The sequence below is a fragment of the Meleagris gallopavo genome, chromosome 1, assembly GCF_905368555.1.
Source record: "Meleagris gallopavo chromosome 1, MGAL_WU_HG_1.1, whole genome shotgun sequence".
Lineage (NCBI taxonomy): Eukaryota > Metazoa > Chordata > Aves > Galliformes > Phasianidae > Meleagris > Meleagris gallopavo.
The window spans coordinates 124,820,085-124,837,791 of NC_139404.1; the positions used below are offsets into that span (position 1 = coordinate 124,820,085).

The 17,707-nt window shown below is 32.8% G+C and overlaps 1 protein-coding gene across 5 annotated transcripts in view; it reads left to right on the forward strand.

Moving 5' to 3' along the window:
- NLGN4X (neuroligin 4 X-linked) overlaps positions 1–17,707 on the forward strand; it is a 166,654-nt gene that overhangs the window by 75,826 nt on the left and 73,121 nt on the right. For 4 of the 5 annotated variants that reach the window (XM_085212770.1, XM_031557517.2, XM_085212794.1 and 1 more), the window contains one exon: positions 17,266–17,325. The exons of the other annotated variant lie outside the window; for it this stretch is intronic. In XM_085212770.1, coding sequence (XP_085068896.1) covers positions 17,266–17,325 — 60 coding nt within the window. The remainder of the gene's footprint in view (positions 1–17,265; positions 17,326–17,707) is intronic. 5 annotated transcript variants of the gene reach the window in all.

Below are 17,707 nucleotides of genomic sequence, written 5' to 3' on the forward strand. Positions count from 1 at the left end.
ACCACCACTATGCCTGCTAGAGGAACAATACAGCAGGGCATAAGCAATCCAGAAGGCGTAAGTTTGGCTTTTTCACCTTAGCCATACCATTCAAGTCATGGAAGACAGAAGCAGGGAAGGAGGACATGAAGAACTGCCCACTGTAGCAGAGGGTCAGATTAGAGTAAGGTACCTGACGTATTGGCAGATTATATTGCCTAGCCACTGTCCATCATATGTGAGAAGTCATGGCAGTATGATGAAGTACTGGAAAGGAGGAAAACAAAGCCTTCACTTAAAGAAGGGAAAAAAGAAGGAACTATAGGCCAGTCTAGTCTTACCTTTGTGCCCAGCAAGACCACACAGCAGATCCTTCTGGAAGCTGTGGTAAAACATAGAGAAGAGAAAGATTACTAATGCCTTCACTAAAGGCAAATCATACCTGGCAAATTTGGTGGCCTTCCACAATGGAATAACAGAATTAGTGGATAAGAGAAGAGCAACTGACATTATCTACCTGGACTTGTGCAAAGTATATGACACTGTCCCTCTCAACACCTTTGTCTCTAAATTGGAGAGACATGGATTTGATGGAGGACCACTCTGTGAATGAGAAATTAGCTGGATGGTCACATTCAAAGACTTGCGATCAATGACATCATGTCCAGATGGAGACTAGTGATGAATGGTGTTCCTCAGGGTACTGGGTATTGGGTATTTTGATGCTGGGCAGGGGCACTGGAACAGATTCCTCAGAGAAGTTACGGGTGCTTCATCCTTGGATGGGACTTTGAGTAATCTGGCCTAGTGGCAGGTGACTCTACCCATGACAGGGAGCTTGGAACTAGATGATCTTTGAAATCTCTTTCAACTCAAACAATTTTATGATGTTTTCCTTCTTCTTCTTTTTTTTTTTTTTTTTTTTAAATTGTGGATTTTAATCCACACAGTTGAAATACATCTTTATTATTGCAGTTGTATGTAAGAAGGTTGCCAGTCTTGTAGTTTTTCTTGTGTGTTTTTTGTTTGTTTGTTTGTTTTGTTTCATTTTGTTTTTAATATTCTCTTACAGTTTGATGTATTTTTTACAAGGCCATTTTAATTCTGCTTTATTCAAGCCTGTTTTCTGCATTGATCTTTGTGATTTGCTTTGTGCTTCTTTCAGGGCAGATGATTGTGTATGCGTTTAATTACTGTATCTAAACAAAGAAGTATGGTTGTTAGCAGTCACATAGTTAACCCTACAAATTTGAATTGTCTTTAGAAAATGTTTTGTATTTTATTGTGCTTGCATACAAGTATTTTGTACTTGGCTTTTGTTTTGAGAAAGTGTTTTAAGACAACTGTGAAGCAAGCATTACTTTGTAAAGATGAACACATCCCCTAGCAACACAGTTGTTTTAATTATGCCAAAGTTAGAATTGCACTTTGTGCAATAATTAATATAGTAAATTCTAAAGGCAGAATAGAAAGCAAACTAAACTTCCTTTTTTTTTTTTTTTTTTTTTTTTGGAGGGGGGGTTGTATTTTTTTTTTCCTCCCCCAGAAAATAGTACTTTAATGTTTATAATTAGGAGTATATAGTGTGGAAGCTAAACAGTAAGTTTACTTTAAATGCCCATTACAGCAGAGATATTTCTTCATTATGACTTTGCTTCTCTTTACTCATTAAATATATACGCACTCACAAATGAAGGATGATCACTTACTCTTAGAGACTGTGTTCAAATAGTCAGAAATGAAGACATTCTATTGTCGAGCCAAGTGCTTTCATTCTTTGTTGTACTACGGGGACATCAGTGAAAGAGAGGAGCTGCTTCTCTAAGACATTGAGTCAGAGTAGACAGAAAGGATCATCCCACATGTAAACACATAAAGCTGTCATCAAGTTTACCTTCGAGGTCTTTGACTTAAATTTAGAGAAACCATTCCATGTGAGGACCAGGGACAGTTGTTGGTACTGTCTCCAGTCCTAGTATCAGTCTAGCACCTGTTTTTAGATTCACTGCTGTTACACCTTGACTAACTGTGTTGCTGTGAAAATGAAATTACCTTAGGTTGCGGTTGGACTTGATCTTTAAGGTCATTTCCAACGTGAGCAATTCTATGATTATATGATTCCATGCTACCACTGAATCTGAAGTTCAAACTTGTACAAAACCACACCAGTATTTTTTATCCTGTTCTCTCTCAAACTGTCTGCACTCTTATACACCAGAGTAAGAAATCCTGATGGTGTAAAAGACTTCTGTCACATCTAACCATCACTGCAGTTTTTTTCCCAGATAGATGATGATTGATATATTCTTTGAAACACACAATCCATGATTTCTGCTTTTTATGCTTTTTTTTTTTTCAACGTTTCAGTCTCACTTATTTAAAAACAACAAAAAAATAGACAGTCATAACCATCTCTTCTGTATTCCATGGAGTAGTTTGTGTCATTAAATGATGTAACATGCTTGAAATTTAATACAAATTGTTTTCATATTTCTTTGTTTTACGTTTTTACTGCTTTTATAAATCATCTACTTTTGTTGTTGAAGTATTGAAGAGGAATAGGTTTTATACATGCTAAGTTTGCAGAACATAAATACTGTAAGTGAATAATAATGATACCCCTTTCATTTTTCTGTTCTGTAGGTCTACTTAATTTAAAATTCTTTTAATACAAAATCCATTTGCCTTCCAGCAGTTTAGAGTATGAATGCAAGACTTTCTATTTTGTTATGTTTTGTGTGAAAATAAAACTTGATGTGAATGTATCATTCTTGATAAGACTTGCTATAACTTGCTATTGTACATTCACGTACAAAATTACTGATGAACAGAATTACTTTATATTATGCTTTGACATTCTGATGGTTATTCGTGGCTTTTTTTTTTTTTTTTTTTTTTTTTACAATTCTAGTTGCTATGACTAGAGTAATGTGTAAGCGTTTTTCCTTGGAAGTTGTGAAAAAAAGCATACTACTTTGCAGTTTATCTCAATCTGGGGCAGACCTTCTTTCTCTGCAGTGACTGCAGAGAATACCCATGGTAAATAGGTCATATTCAATAGATATTTAGATGTAAGTTTGACTTCTTTTCAAAAAGTAATACCTTACGTATAATCTCTCATTCATCTATCTTTTAAACCTGTCTTTAAAGATATTTGTATTCCCTCTAGTCATGACTTATGTAGCTTCTATTCCTGGAAAACACTATTGTTCATCTTTTATTTCCAGATCATTAACAAAATTTAGGGAATTTTTCACTATACCATTAATCTTTTGCTATGTTGAGAAGTGATCTTTGGTTACTTTTTAACATAGTCTGTGTACCTTGTTTTTAATCCATGACATTACTTCAGCCTCTTTTTCTTTGTATTATTATGTTCTTAATATTATCCCATGAAAAGGAGTTTATCAAAGTCTTTTTGAAAACCCAGATATATTTTACCAACGTGTTTGTTATATCAGTTATTTGTAGAGATACTTAATGATTTCTAGCAGGTTGAAGAGCTATGGGGTTTTTTTGCATTTTTTTTTTAATTTAATTTAAAGACAACTGTGCATTATTTTCTATCATTGCATTTAAATGCTTTATGATGCTCTTATTTGCCTTTTTCCTTAGGCTATAATAACTTTGATCTTCTTGATTTTAATACAAACATTATCTGTTCCTACTAATCTTCTATTATAGTAGCTTATTTTAATTAGCCACTGAAACTTTTTTTTCTTTTCTGACAGATCAACAGTTTTATTCTTTAAAACTTTTAGAGAATGCAATAGCGTTCTATCCTTAATATATCTAAGCACATATGTGCTAGCATTTTCTCTTCCGCCACTTCAGTTTTTCAAAATGTGACTTACTGTAATTTACTTGTGTATATCTTAAATTAGCTCAATAAGATAAATTGTTTCTTATTAAAATGTGTATCCAGTGAAGAAATAAGTGAAGAACAAACTTAAATTAACAAATACAAAATTACATAAACTGAAATAACATTAATAACATTAAATTACAACTAAATTGCCAAAGATGGGCAATAACTGAAGACTGCATGAGATTATTTTAATAATCTAAGGTAGTAGAGTATGTATTATGGGTAGCTAAACATGGAACTAAGGTAGAATTAAATGAAAGAAGAGAAGAGAAGAGAAGAGAAGAGAAGAGAAGAGAAGAGAAGAGAAGAGAAGAGAAGAGAAGAGAAGAGAAGAGAAGAGAAGAGAAGAGAAGAGAAAAAAGAGAAGAAAAGAAAAGAGAAAAGAAAAGAAAAGAAAAGAAAAGAAAAGAAAAGAAAAGAAAAGAAAAGAAAAAAGAAAGAAAAGAAAAGAAAAGAAAAGAAAAGAAAAAAGAAAAGAAAAGAAAAAAGAAAAGAAAAGAAAACTGTGAAGAAAACTGTGAAGAAAACTGTGAAGAGAAGAAAACTGTGAAGAGAAGGAACAAAGACTTGCATCAGCTTAGGAAGCTGCCAGTGTGAAGAAAGTATGGTGCTAGAGGATGCAGTAACATAAAAGGAAATGAAGAAAGAGCTGAAAGAACTTATCAGACAATGTCACTTTCTTGGTATGGAAATCTATGAGCTACTGTTAGGAGAGGGAATGTTACCAATCACTTTAACGGTCTGTTTTGAAACCATACTATTGATATTAATGGTTTCATTAATATGGATTTAGAACTTATTTTCAAAGAAGTCTGAATCAGAAATTAAAAGTTGTTTCAGGAATTGCTGCTTTTCACTACACAGAAATTCATTATAAAGGCAAGAGAGATACCCCGTAGAGATTTGTGAACAGATATTAAAATGAAATGTGTTAAAGGCAATACGGAACAGAGAATAGTAGTGCACTATGATCACTAGGTATATTATATCATCAGACTTAAAATGTGGGTGACAGCAAAGCTTTAATTCAATGCTGAACTCTACATAGAACTTATGCAGAATGTCCCATCATACAGTTGTTGTAGAAATAGTTAAACATATTCCAAAACTAATGTGTCATAGATTTTAGAAAATGTGCAAAATGAAAGTATGCCTATCAGTGATGCTGTGAGAAGCTTCTGTTAATCTATATTTAAACATGTTCTGAATGTCTGAGGATTTATTACAGAATTTATGTTGAAATTCAACCAAAACATATTTTCACACATAAAATATTTCAGCCATTTCACAGCTGTTCTTATTTCTGTGGAAAAACAGTAACTGAATTTTCTTCTTTTCTCTTGCTCTGATCTCTATGTCCAGTTCAACAACAGTTTCCTGGAAATACTTGTGGTAGCGTCTGAAAAGCAAAACACAAAGCAATGAAAATGCTCAGCATTTTCCTGTGCTGCTAAAAAGTACAAGCATGGCATGTTAAGAGCAGTTTAGTTTCTAAAACTTGAAGGGATTTGATGAGTTTGTTTTTTTTTTTTCTTTCACTATTTTGAAGTGTGATACCTTGTTCTTTTTCCCGTCAGTGGTAGGTAAGCTGTCTGTAGTGCCAGGTGTTTTTGTTCCTATAATTTTATTTTAGTATTGATCTGAGTGACAGAGTAACAAACGCATACAGACAGGTATAGTTTGAACTGCTGTGCCAGTTTTAGACATTCTCATTGATTCACTTTGTCAGTGATTTTCTACACTTTCATATTTGAATCCAGTGGTGGTATGTTTTAAATTGTAAATCACACTGATTGTGATGAGAAGCATTTAGATCTCTCTTGCAACTGAATACAGAAGCAGTACTAAGTTCTAATTTTTCCTTTATCATCTGAAGTACGTGAGACAGTAGAAAATGCCAATCTATGTACAATGATACTCCTTAAGAAAACCAAAAGAAGGAAAGCTTGATATGCTCTTTTTTATAAGAACTATTCATTTATATTTATCCAAAGAATCATACAATCATAGGTTTCCAACCAAAGTTGGAAAAGACCTCCAAGATCATCCAGTCCAACTGTACAGCTGCCACCAATATTTCCCCACTAAACCAAATCCCTCAGTATAACATGTAAATGTTTCTTGAACGCCTCCAGGGACGATGAGTCAACCACCTCCCTTGACAGCCCATTCCTGTGCCTGACCACACTTTCAGAGAGTAAATTTATCCTGACGTCCAACCTGATCTTCTCCTGACACAACTTTAAGGCTATTCCCTCTCATCCTATCACTAGTTATATAGAAGAAGAGGCCAACCTCTGCCTCTCCACAGCTTCCTTTCATGTAGTTGCAGAGAGCTACAAGGTCTGCCCTTAGTTTCCTCTTCTCCAGACTAAACAATCCCAGTTCCCTCAGCTGCTCCTCAGAAGACTTGTGCTTCAGTTTCCTCACCAGCTTCATTGCCTGTCTCTGAAGGGCCTTGATGACTTTCTTGTAGTGAGTTGTCAAAAAACTGAACACAGCACTCGAGGTGCAGCTTCACCTATACTAAGTACAGGGGGTTGATCATGTTCCTGCTCCTGATGGCAACACTATTTCTGATACAAACCAGGATGCCTTCTTGGCTACCTGGGCACACTACTGCCTCATGTTCATCTGAATGTCAGTCAACACCCCTACGCTTTTTTCTTCCACACAGTCTTCCAGCCATTCTGCTCCAAGCCTGTAGCATTGCTACAAGAAACAAAAAGAAGATATGAAATAATTTCTCATTATTACATACAATTACACAATATTACATTATACATGCAATTATTACACATAATTATACAATATTACATAGTACATGCAATTCTGTATGATTCACACAATTCCCTTTAAACACAAATTTCAACTTGTCTCTCTTCAGTCAAAATTGTGAAGTCACATTACATTTCACTGATATAATCAACATGATATTATACATTACCATATAGTACATGATGTAGTTCTTATATCGTACATACATTTTTATTTTTTGCTTTTAGTCTCATAAATTTGTCATATAATGATAATTTACAAGCTACTGTGCTTCCTTCCTAAATTTTAAGTAAATCAAGAAAACCAACATTGGAAGTACTAGGCTTCATTTCTGCATTTTAACATAATAGAATGGAAAATTAAACTGAGGCATGTATTTTTATTAACATTGTTCAATACACAAAAGAGTATTCTATTCTTTTAGTATAGTTACATAATCATGAAATTTAGTATGGATCAAAACCAGCTAATTGATATTGTCAAGGTATGGAGAACAGATTGATCAGATACTAGTGAGATCAATATAATGTTTTTGAAGTTTGAAAGCTTATATCACTATTCTAGTCAACTGCTTTGACGATAGCATGATATAATTATTTAGCATGTCTGAATTAAAACAATCCTTCAGTTTTAAATTTTGCAAACAGATAAAGTCTCGCAGCTCTATAAGGTACTCAGAAGATAGGCTTTGAAGTAGGCAGAATGCAAATAACATGACTTGCTGTCCTCGTTATCAGTATTTCCTTCCAATTCATTCCTCTTCCGTAATAATTTTCTGTAAAAACATCCCAATGTTTCAGCAATGACAGAAAAGTTTTATCAGAAATGTTGTGTTTTGAAGCCCTAATTAGTATGAACTGATGTATTTTTTTAAATCGTTGTTAATACAATGAAAGTAAAAATTCTATGACACATTTATGCTTGAAATCCTACAACTACTTAACCCTCAGTAATGCTGTATAGAGTAACTTTGCATGCCACAAAGTTAAACTTCACAAACAATGACATGGATGTAAAAGAAATTTCTGTTCTATTTCTGGAATTGTTAGTTTATGTCTAAGTCTTCTCATTTTGTAGGATCTTAGTAAGGCTAGGAAGTCATATACTCCTTGTTACACTCTGAAACAATCTCATGGTACTTAGATAAAATTACACTTTTTATAAGTGGCCAAATCTTGAAGATAAAATCCTTGAAGAAGGGCTTTCAACTTTTGTTGAAAGAAAAAAAAATAATCAGAATGCAAGGCTTTCTTCTTTAAATGTATTGTTTCTATATGTTTTATTAAGAAGTTCTGGAAGTCATTATTTCACTTCGTATTTTCTCACAGCTCTAGGGGGACACTAATTTTTAATTGGCAAAGTTGTATATGTTTTCAGTACTAAGTAACAATGAATAAATTGTTTAAATGTTTTCCTTTCCAATTTTTCACGCCTATTTTCATCTCTATTCAACTGTAGTGGAACTCTTTTCTACATGTGTAGTATTTTTGGAAGGTGTTAGAATAATTAAATATTTATAATTCAAGTTCAAAAGCTCTAAATGATATCCACTTTAGACCTAGCTTTCCAAGAATTTTTGAGAATATATTTTATGACATCTTAATTTATACCTTCTTTTTAACATTTTAGTAGTTTGATAGCGTAATTGTTTAGTTGGTTTGATTGTGCTAATTCCGGTAGGATTTAATTCATTATTGTGTTTAGATGGAGACATTATAGAAGCCTGAGACAGTACATGAGGTACCACATTACGTACTTTAAAAAGAACACTGAGTGAAGTTTAGCATCTCTCTTCTTCGGATATCTTATACAGACTTTCTACTTTCTTGTAACTAACATATACATGATTCCCAGAGAAAACCTAAGATGTTTGCGACAATTAGAAGTGAATATGGTGTCAAAACTATTCTGTCATATATTACAATGGAATAAAATTCCATTCTCATAGGATCCAGTGAAATAACAAACATAATTATTTCCTGAACTCTCCAGAGGCAGCTGCAAAGTGAGCTTGTGCTCAAACTGCAGAATTAAAATAGCTGCATCAATAGATATTCTTAAGACCTCATTATTCATCTCACAGCTTCTGGTGGTGCCAACAAATACCCAAAAGGAGAATTTACACAAACAACTTCACCAGCAGTTGTTAAATGCAAGAATATATTATTGGAGTTCAGTTGTGTGCAGAGAGAGTGTAATATTTACCTTCGGTTATTAAAACTGGTTGTTAATTCACTTTTTTATAACACATCCATTTGCATTTAATTTATATGGAACAAAAGAGTACCTTTTTATCTCTTAAAGTTATTTACCTATAAGTGATATTATATTTTTCCAACACGACTGAATTATTTCTGCAGAGTCTAGTTACCAACATTAGCTAGAATGTAGTTTCTTCTGAGCTTGGGAAGTTTGATAAATAGCAAATGTTAATTTGTGCTTTCAAATTTAGGTGCTGTACATTCTAGGAAATGGACTATAATAGAATACTAACAACATTTTGCCTCTGCAGCTAATTGCACTCTATCCACATTTTACACCTGCTCACTTGCCACTATGGTATATTACATATACTTCTGGAGAAAATTTGCAATAAGCTTTATATATTCTAGAGGGACTTTCTTGCTTGTGATCTTTAGTGCAGGCTTAAGTGCAGGCTTATGTTCTTGGTCTTCAGACAGGACTGAAGCCAACTTAATCACGGTCCATAATGGTATTTAACTTTTGAGTCAGCAGGACTGCTAATATGCTTAAAACTACACAACCAGCACATTAACAGAAAAGGAAAGTGTGCATATTGAAAGATTTCAATATATTGAACTGATTGTTAGATTTTAGGTTTTGTGATTCAAGAAACTAGTATGTATCTGTTTTGAATTGCAAAATGGCTTCACTGGAGAGAAAAGTGAGATAGGTGAGAGCAAATGCTGCACTGTTAGATAGCAATATTGCACACAACATTTTTACATTCACACCTCATCAGGTGCACCAATTTAGCAGAGAAATGTGAGCTCTGAGGTCACTGTCACACTTTCATACAAACTGTACCTCTTGATGCTTGTACAGGGAAGAAAAAAAAAAAAGTAGTGCTTCTGTCTGAATTAATTTAAATAACTATATGGTACATGTATGATTTTTAATAGGTGCTTCATTATTCAGTCAATAAGCACGGCAGGCTCAGTCCAGTCCTCAGACAAATAGAGTTACAGTGGAAGCGCAAGAAACACTCCCCTTATCTTTTGGAGGTCACTGAAAGGATAAGCATGTGGCACAAAGCCTTCTTTCTTCTCAGCCATTACAGACAGTTTTGTCAAAACAATGTAGTGTATTTAGAAGACTTTAAGTACTAGATGAGATGTAATTGTGTAACAAATGAGGATAAAGATCCTTAAAAATATATTACTGAACATATGTAGCTAAGTCATTTCTGTTACAGTTATTAATTTTCTAAAATAATAGAGAATTCTATATTAATAATTATCAGGAAAAGTAATAACCTTTAAATCTGATTTACTAGATAGTTTTTTTAAAGGGTTATTTTCAGTGTTTTTTATTCAAAGCATTTTTAATTATTGTGGATTAAAATAAATCTCTTACAGATTTCAAGCATTTCTTTATGTGCCATAATGAATTATTCATGAAAATCTGATGGAAGAGAACTAGGCATAGAAATTTATTAGCACAGAATGAAAGATGAAATTGATTAGTTTCATCATCTTTTTCATAATGAATAAATACAATTTAAATATGTAAATATTTTCAGAATAACAAATAGACTTCTGTAGTGTTTCTTTTTGTAACTGTAATAAATATAAAAAATAAATGCCAGTTTTAAACTATATCATAGACCAATATTTATTAATCTTAAAAGGAATGGCTCACTTTCCTAACATGAAATATACATCGGAAACTCTGGAAACTTTGATAGATGGAAAAATTTGAAATTTATGTGGAATAAGTGTAAATAGGAATCAGCTGCTAGCATGAATGCAGAATAGTAATGTCAGAGTGCAAGCAAGACAGAACGTTTTGTAGTAATACAACTCTTAAAAAATAACTGTGTTCATTAAGTTCATTTTGGTCCAAATCAGGGTCCCATTTCATTTGTACAGATAGTTTGAAGATCTTCTCTATACTGGCATCTGCATAAATATTTTTTTTCAGTGAGATGGATCCAATTTAACTTACTGGTGTGGGATAAACTTGTAAGGAAAACAACTCCCACGCCAATCAGTCAGAACTAGTTACTATCACTGAATATATAAATAATTATTTATGTAACATTCCTACTTTTCAAAAGTGTTTGCTTCCTTTTGTGGAATGTTTTGGAATGGTGTAATTGCTCTGTGTGGCAATTAGTATATTCCACTGCCCTGCATTAACTTGTTGGAAGATATAGCCTCATTTAAAGAATGTCAATCTTAGTTACTGCCTAATTTAATGTACTTATTGTTGCCCAAGGAAATGGTTTGTGAGAAACACATAATTTTGAACATAGGGGAATCATTTATGTATTTATGAGGAACAAAATAGAGAGTACTGTAATTTGTTAAATATTATGACTTTCATCCTGCTTTCATTCTCTATACATGGAACAGTCAAAGCACAGAGAGATGCAAACAATCTGTCTGAAACAAAGGCATATGTAATCATGAAGTTGAAAACTGTACACAATGTACAAAGCTGAGTTTATTAGAATTTCATATTTTTTCTGCAATCTGTGATTTTTTATCCTTTTCTGTAGAAGTCTCTGTGGAGATTTGTTATTTGTTCTCTAAAATTACATTTGAAGGAAGCAAGTGAAACAGCATTTTCTTTCTTTCTTTTTCTTTTCTTTTGTAATCTTCACTAATGCTTGAAATGCAAAACTCTGTAAGGAGGAGGAATAAATTTCTGCCCATTCAATTTTGAACACGACACAAAATTGTTATTTAATTCTCTTTTTCTTGAAAATAAACATTTCTTGTTTCTATAGCTGCAGCTACACACACTTCCTGAAGTCTGAAATTCTAGTGATTTTTTTTCAAGTATTGCAGCTGGAGCAAGACAGTGCTGTAGATGAGCACAAATTCAATATTATTTATTTATATTTTTTGTTACACTACAATGTGGGAGCTCCAGAGTTTACATGTATTCCTTAACCTTCCGATCTCAGAAAGTAAAATAAAATTTCCTAGTTGCTATGCACGTTGACAATTAGTGCAACAGTTTAAATTTTCACATGAAAAATTAGACAGATTTTTATTTCATTATACCACCCTTGTGGGGTGAGACAGCCATAGAATAAATCTGTGTTCCTTCTGGAATTCTGTTAACTATATACAGTTTTTTAATATATGTATATATACATACTTTTCAAATATATGCATGCATTTATAAATGCTCTTACATATTGGCGGTATTCATTAAGTAGATAAAAATTAAAGGATATTCAAATCTAGATGTTATGAATATATGTCTTCAAATAAAATCAACAGTCTTTAAAGTAGATATACATTAAGAGCTGGGTGCCTTTCCTTGAGATCTCTCCTAGGGTACGTGATCCACAGACAGATTCTAAGACAATTTGACAAGCTGTAATTCTCAATAATCTTCTTCCTCCACTTTTATTTGAAATGTCTACATGCCTCTTCTGATCTTTTTTCAGCTGCCAAATGAGAGCTTCTTGGTACACTTACAAAGGTAGCTGAAGAGTTTTGGCCATAGCTGCAAGCCAAGGACTTAAGGCTTACACTATGTAAAAATCAAGATAAAGGCAAAAAAGCAGTCTTGAGAGAAATGCAGAAAATACAGTTCTGCTTTCCTATTGCCCCCTTGAGACAGTAATGAACTGTTGACTTGAGCTGACTGTAAAACTGATAGCTCTCCTGGGAAGGGAAACCAAGAACTTTACAGATCTGTTTAAAGAGCTGCGTAAATAGACATATCACATATCATTGAAAGAATGACAATTAAATCCTGTATTCATCTAGACTGAGCTCGAGCTTTCCGGAAAGTTGAGTAAGTGTGTGAAATTGGGAGGCCTAATTAGTATTATTCATGCTAGTATTATTCATAATGTGCTGTGTGATCTCTGAAAACTGAGTGCTTTCCCAAAATTACATGGTGTCAAAAGGTTACCATATGATAGGTGGAACAATTACATTTAAAATGCAAAAAATAAAAAATGGCTTCAGCTAATGCTGTAGCTATTTTTCTGCTGTCATTAGTCTTCAGAATGGATACTTGAAATGCATTGGTAAACTGCATGCATAGGACCTGAATGCATTCCACATATATGATATATATCTGAGAGGAGAAAGATTTACCACAAATTGCAAATATATTTAGGAAAACCTGAAGCTCCAGAATATCTACTTCTGAATGAGATTCTTATTCATAATAAAAGGGAATGTGAGACAGCGAACTCTTGACTGACTGAGTGGTATGACTTCTTCATTTTCAGTAGAGATATATGTGGCATCCATAATTAATCTGATAATACAAGATTAACTTTCATTCATTGATAAGTGAAATTAAGTAATTTTTTAAGGTCAATTAGTACAGAATTTCAGAATGAGATACTTTAAAAGAGAGATGCTTGCTGAATTAAAGCTTAAAATTGCATTCCATAAAAAGTTTTTTAAGGAGAAATAAAGTGGCCCAAATCAAACACTGTACAGTTACGTCTAGATTGATTGTTAATACTTTGGAAGTGGCTCAGATTTGCAAACATATATGCCTGTAATATCAAATATATTATCCCCTCCCTCTCCCGCTCCCTCCCCACTCTCCCCCTTCTCCCCCCCCAAAAAAAAGCAACAATAAGAAAATGGCCAAGCAAATTTCCTTAAAAAATATATGTGCCACACTTCAGTGAGGAATTATGCCATGCCTTTTAGTTTCACTCAGGAAAAAAGTGGAACTGTAGGACAAATGAGAAGGGATCGCTCAACATTTAATATGCAGCACTCTTACAAGTGTAACCTTCTGTGAACATATCTACGTATCACACCAATATCTCCATATCTGAACTGAGATAACTTTTGAAACTTAGTCCTTATTGCACTAGATCATCACATGCACTCTTCTGTGCTCTACTGCTGGTTCCAGGATTACTGTTAAGATTTATCATCTATATTTTATGTGGGAAATATTCATTAAATAGATAAATAGTTGTTTATCTGCAGAAGAGTCAATCCTATAAATCAGTGATAATGTTCATTTACTGTGCGGGAATCCAAAGGCTAAAATTGCTGCAGTGAGTTTTATATTTATATGGGGGAAAAAATTCTATCACAGCACCCCCCTCAAGAGAAGCTTCAAGAAGGAGGGCTTTCTGGTCTGAGGAGCAAGTACTAAATACTCTTCATCTTGGTGAACTGAATTTTCATCACAAGAGAATCTGTGTCACATTCCCATTCTGTCTCTTTTGATTGAGGACATGAGTGCAATTTTACACTAATCATGGGTAGCATGTCTTATTCATTTATTTAGTTAGTTATTCTTTCCTCCCTCCCCCTCTCCCCCCCCCCCTTATCACAGGGGTTAACAATTTCTTACAGAGCTTCAGGATAAATTATTCAACATTTTAAACAAGAATCAGAAAACTTACTTTGAAAATTCCAAATCTTTCCTACCTGTAATAAAGTTCTGCAAGCTTATATTTTCAAAAGGTCAATATAATTTTTTTCTGAACTGTTCCTAAGTATCTTATGTGTTTTTGCTACTTCTGAAATAATTCCAACAATAATGCTTTTGTTCTCTTCGAGCAGATTCAGACTGACATGACTATTATGTGAGTGCTGGCTAGTATGCACAATATACGATGTGGTGGGAACACAGAAGCCTCTTTTAGAACATATTGATGTTCTAACATATTGATTAAATGATATCTCAAAAAGAATTAAAATAATTCTCACACCTAACATCCTGGACAAGAACTTACTTTTAAAAATATACTTCAGTTACTAACAGAAAAATGAAAGTGTATTACACAATAAGAGAAACAACATTCCCACTCAATATTCTGTAATTAAATACATTTAAGTATTATATTAAGCTGTTCCAAAAATTGGTGACTCCTTTATAACTGCTTCAAACCACGAAAATTAAAAAAAAGTTCAAAATATTGCAAATAATCCTACTTTGCATACTTGTGTTAGATGATATTCGTGTCTCATCAAATCTAGTAACACTGTGTGTTGACACTTCCTAATGTTTCATTAAATTCTTATTACATTTGTGTTTTTCTTTCTAAAGTACACTGAACCAGTCACTTAAGCCAAGCACATTACAGAGAAAATCATTGCAATATCTCACTGATATGCACTGACAATCTTAGGGAGGATAGTATGTGAATTAAAATTTGTTGGGATATATTCACTTTTTTCACTCAACTTCAAAAATGTATAACTATCTTAATAATCACATACAGTTCTTGCCTACTGGCACTATATATGGAGAGATGTTGGTTTTGTCATTTTTTAATTTTATGTTTGATGTGTGGTTATTTTACTCTCTTCCATCAAACTAGCTCACTGAGACAACAGGAGGACATCAACATTGCCTGTGTTAAGTGCTTGCAGTGTTGTGTTTGCTGGATTAATGGTCTATGAAAAATAATTTCTTTTTAACTTTTTTACATGATTCAAAATACTTTAAAGGATTAATTTTATTTGGTTTGCAGTTGAGAAAAAAATTCAACCTTTGGGCTATAACTAAAAGTAAAAAGAAGGAACAATAAAAGAATGGAAGACTTGGGTGATGATTGAAATTTGAAGACTACATCTGAAATTTATCGAAGACAGTGATAGATTAGAGAACAGCTATATTTCATTGACAGTGATTTTTCACTTAGTTAATTATACACCGAGTACATGTAATTGAACACACACATTCACTATGCAGTAACTTCTGTGCAACTGAATTGAAGATACAAGAGATGGAGTTTCAGCTGGTGCTTCTCATATTTGACTGCCTCATATTAAACTGAAGAACAAAAGGAAGAAATAAAATAATAATCTTCACTAAATAGAAAGTCCCCCACTCGTCTCCCCAAATAAGATGGTTACACTGCTTGTAAGACCAGAAGAGAGTAAATTTTTGGTTCAACTTTATTAACTTTACATATAAAATCAAAATAAAATAAATTCTGCTCATACTAAGAAAATAATTCCTAAACAATACTTGAGAATTTTATATTAGAATATCTTGAGATATTTAGGAATAAAATTTATTTTAAAAGAAGAATGTTTTAAGGATCTTTTATAGCCATACAGAAGGCTGTCCCTTCTGTGTTCAGTCAAATTAGCAAAACATACACTTTGGCTTATGAAGGAAAGGGACAGTGTGAAATGACCAACCACTATATAAAAATCTAAAGCTCATAGTTTACATATCATATTGTAGCATTGCTGTATATGTGCCATACTTACACTTGGTGTGCAAACTCGAAGTCAATCAAGTTTATTGCTCCTTTTCAGTCTGGCTTGAAAATACAGACCCTAAAAAAGACAATTAAAAAAAAAAAATTTTTTGATTTGATTTCTGAACAAAGATAGAAATGAGCTTCTGACTCATATTTCACTCTTTATTGCGTAACGTTTTACATTAAAGAAAAACACTTGTTAGCAGAGTAATTACAGCATAATGAGACATGGTATGGAAAGCTTAGTGCCATTTCTTTAGTCAGAAAACAGATAAATTGACCAAGGACTGGGGTGAGGAAAACTGTTAGGCTTATTTCACCTTCCTTCCATAAACACAGGCTATGCTGTGTGTGGATACATGTATGTGTGCTGTGGGATAGGTGTTCATGTGCCTCAAAAGTACACTGTGAAAGTATATTAAATACAGATTAAAATTTATTCTTTAGCTTTTTTTTTTTTTGTTATTAAAATGTACAAATTCTTTCTCGTGGTAAGTACCTGTTTTCCATTTCTATGTTTTTCTACAGAGTTTGAGTAGCATAATACAAACAAAGGCTACTTTTGGGAAAAAAATCATGTCTGGGATTGACTCAATTTTGTGTTTCTTCTTTGTTTTCAGTTTTCTGTTTTGAATATCTTTTTGCTCACATGAGAAGGAAAACTAAATTTTAAGGAAGTCTACTATGTTTTTTCTTGGTCCTTTCAAATTGTGTAAGATTTAATGATAATTTTATTTCTATTGGTTTCATTTAAGATTTAGGTTAATTCCTAATAAAGCCTCATAAGAATGAATAAAACTTGAAGTCATTGAAGATAGTGACTGAAGCCATTACTTCTTCAAGGCAACAGAACATAATGAAATCAGTTTCATTTCTTATGTAGAAACCATACTTTCGTGAAATTTTTAATATACTTTTTTTGGTTTATATTCTTTTTTAATTGCACATTAATTTTGCTTTTTTTTGCAGCAATCACTTTTAACTGAAGTAACTGCATTGTCACAGACTGATACATTTTTTTCAAATATTTTCAATTTGTTCTTCTTGACATTTTATGTTTATGTGCAGTTTGCATCTTTTTTTGTTTTTCAAATTCAAATGTAACAGATTTTGATATTTTTGTTACATTTTTTGGTTTTGTACTAGTTGTTTTTTTTATTTTTATTTTTGAGAACCTGCTGTTTTTGAATTCTCTTTTTTCCCTTTATTCTCCTCCTCACTATGATCCCAGGAGCCAACACAAAGAAAAGCGCAGATGATATAACCAGTAATGATCGTGGTGAAGATGAAGGTATTTTTTGTTTTTTCAAAGCTCAACCCTGATGCATGAACATAAACTTTTACATTTTTATTATAATAATATTGATTATTATTGTTATTGTTATTACTGTTATTTCAACATGATTTTTAGTCCCTTATTTACAGAAACACACTTCCGTGTGCTTTTTTAATTTCTTCTTTAGAGATAACATCGTTTTTCTTCTTAAATCCAAATTAACATTTAGATAACTGAAATTCCCCTGTAACATAAGTGCAAAGTTTATTGCTAAATATGTGTGAAGTGAGTGAAGTGAACAAGAACACTCTTGAAAATCATATACTTCCCCTCACATATAGTTTATTTGGTGAGAAAATGAATTTAAAAACATGCATGTGCTCTTCTCTCTCTTACA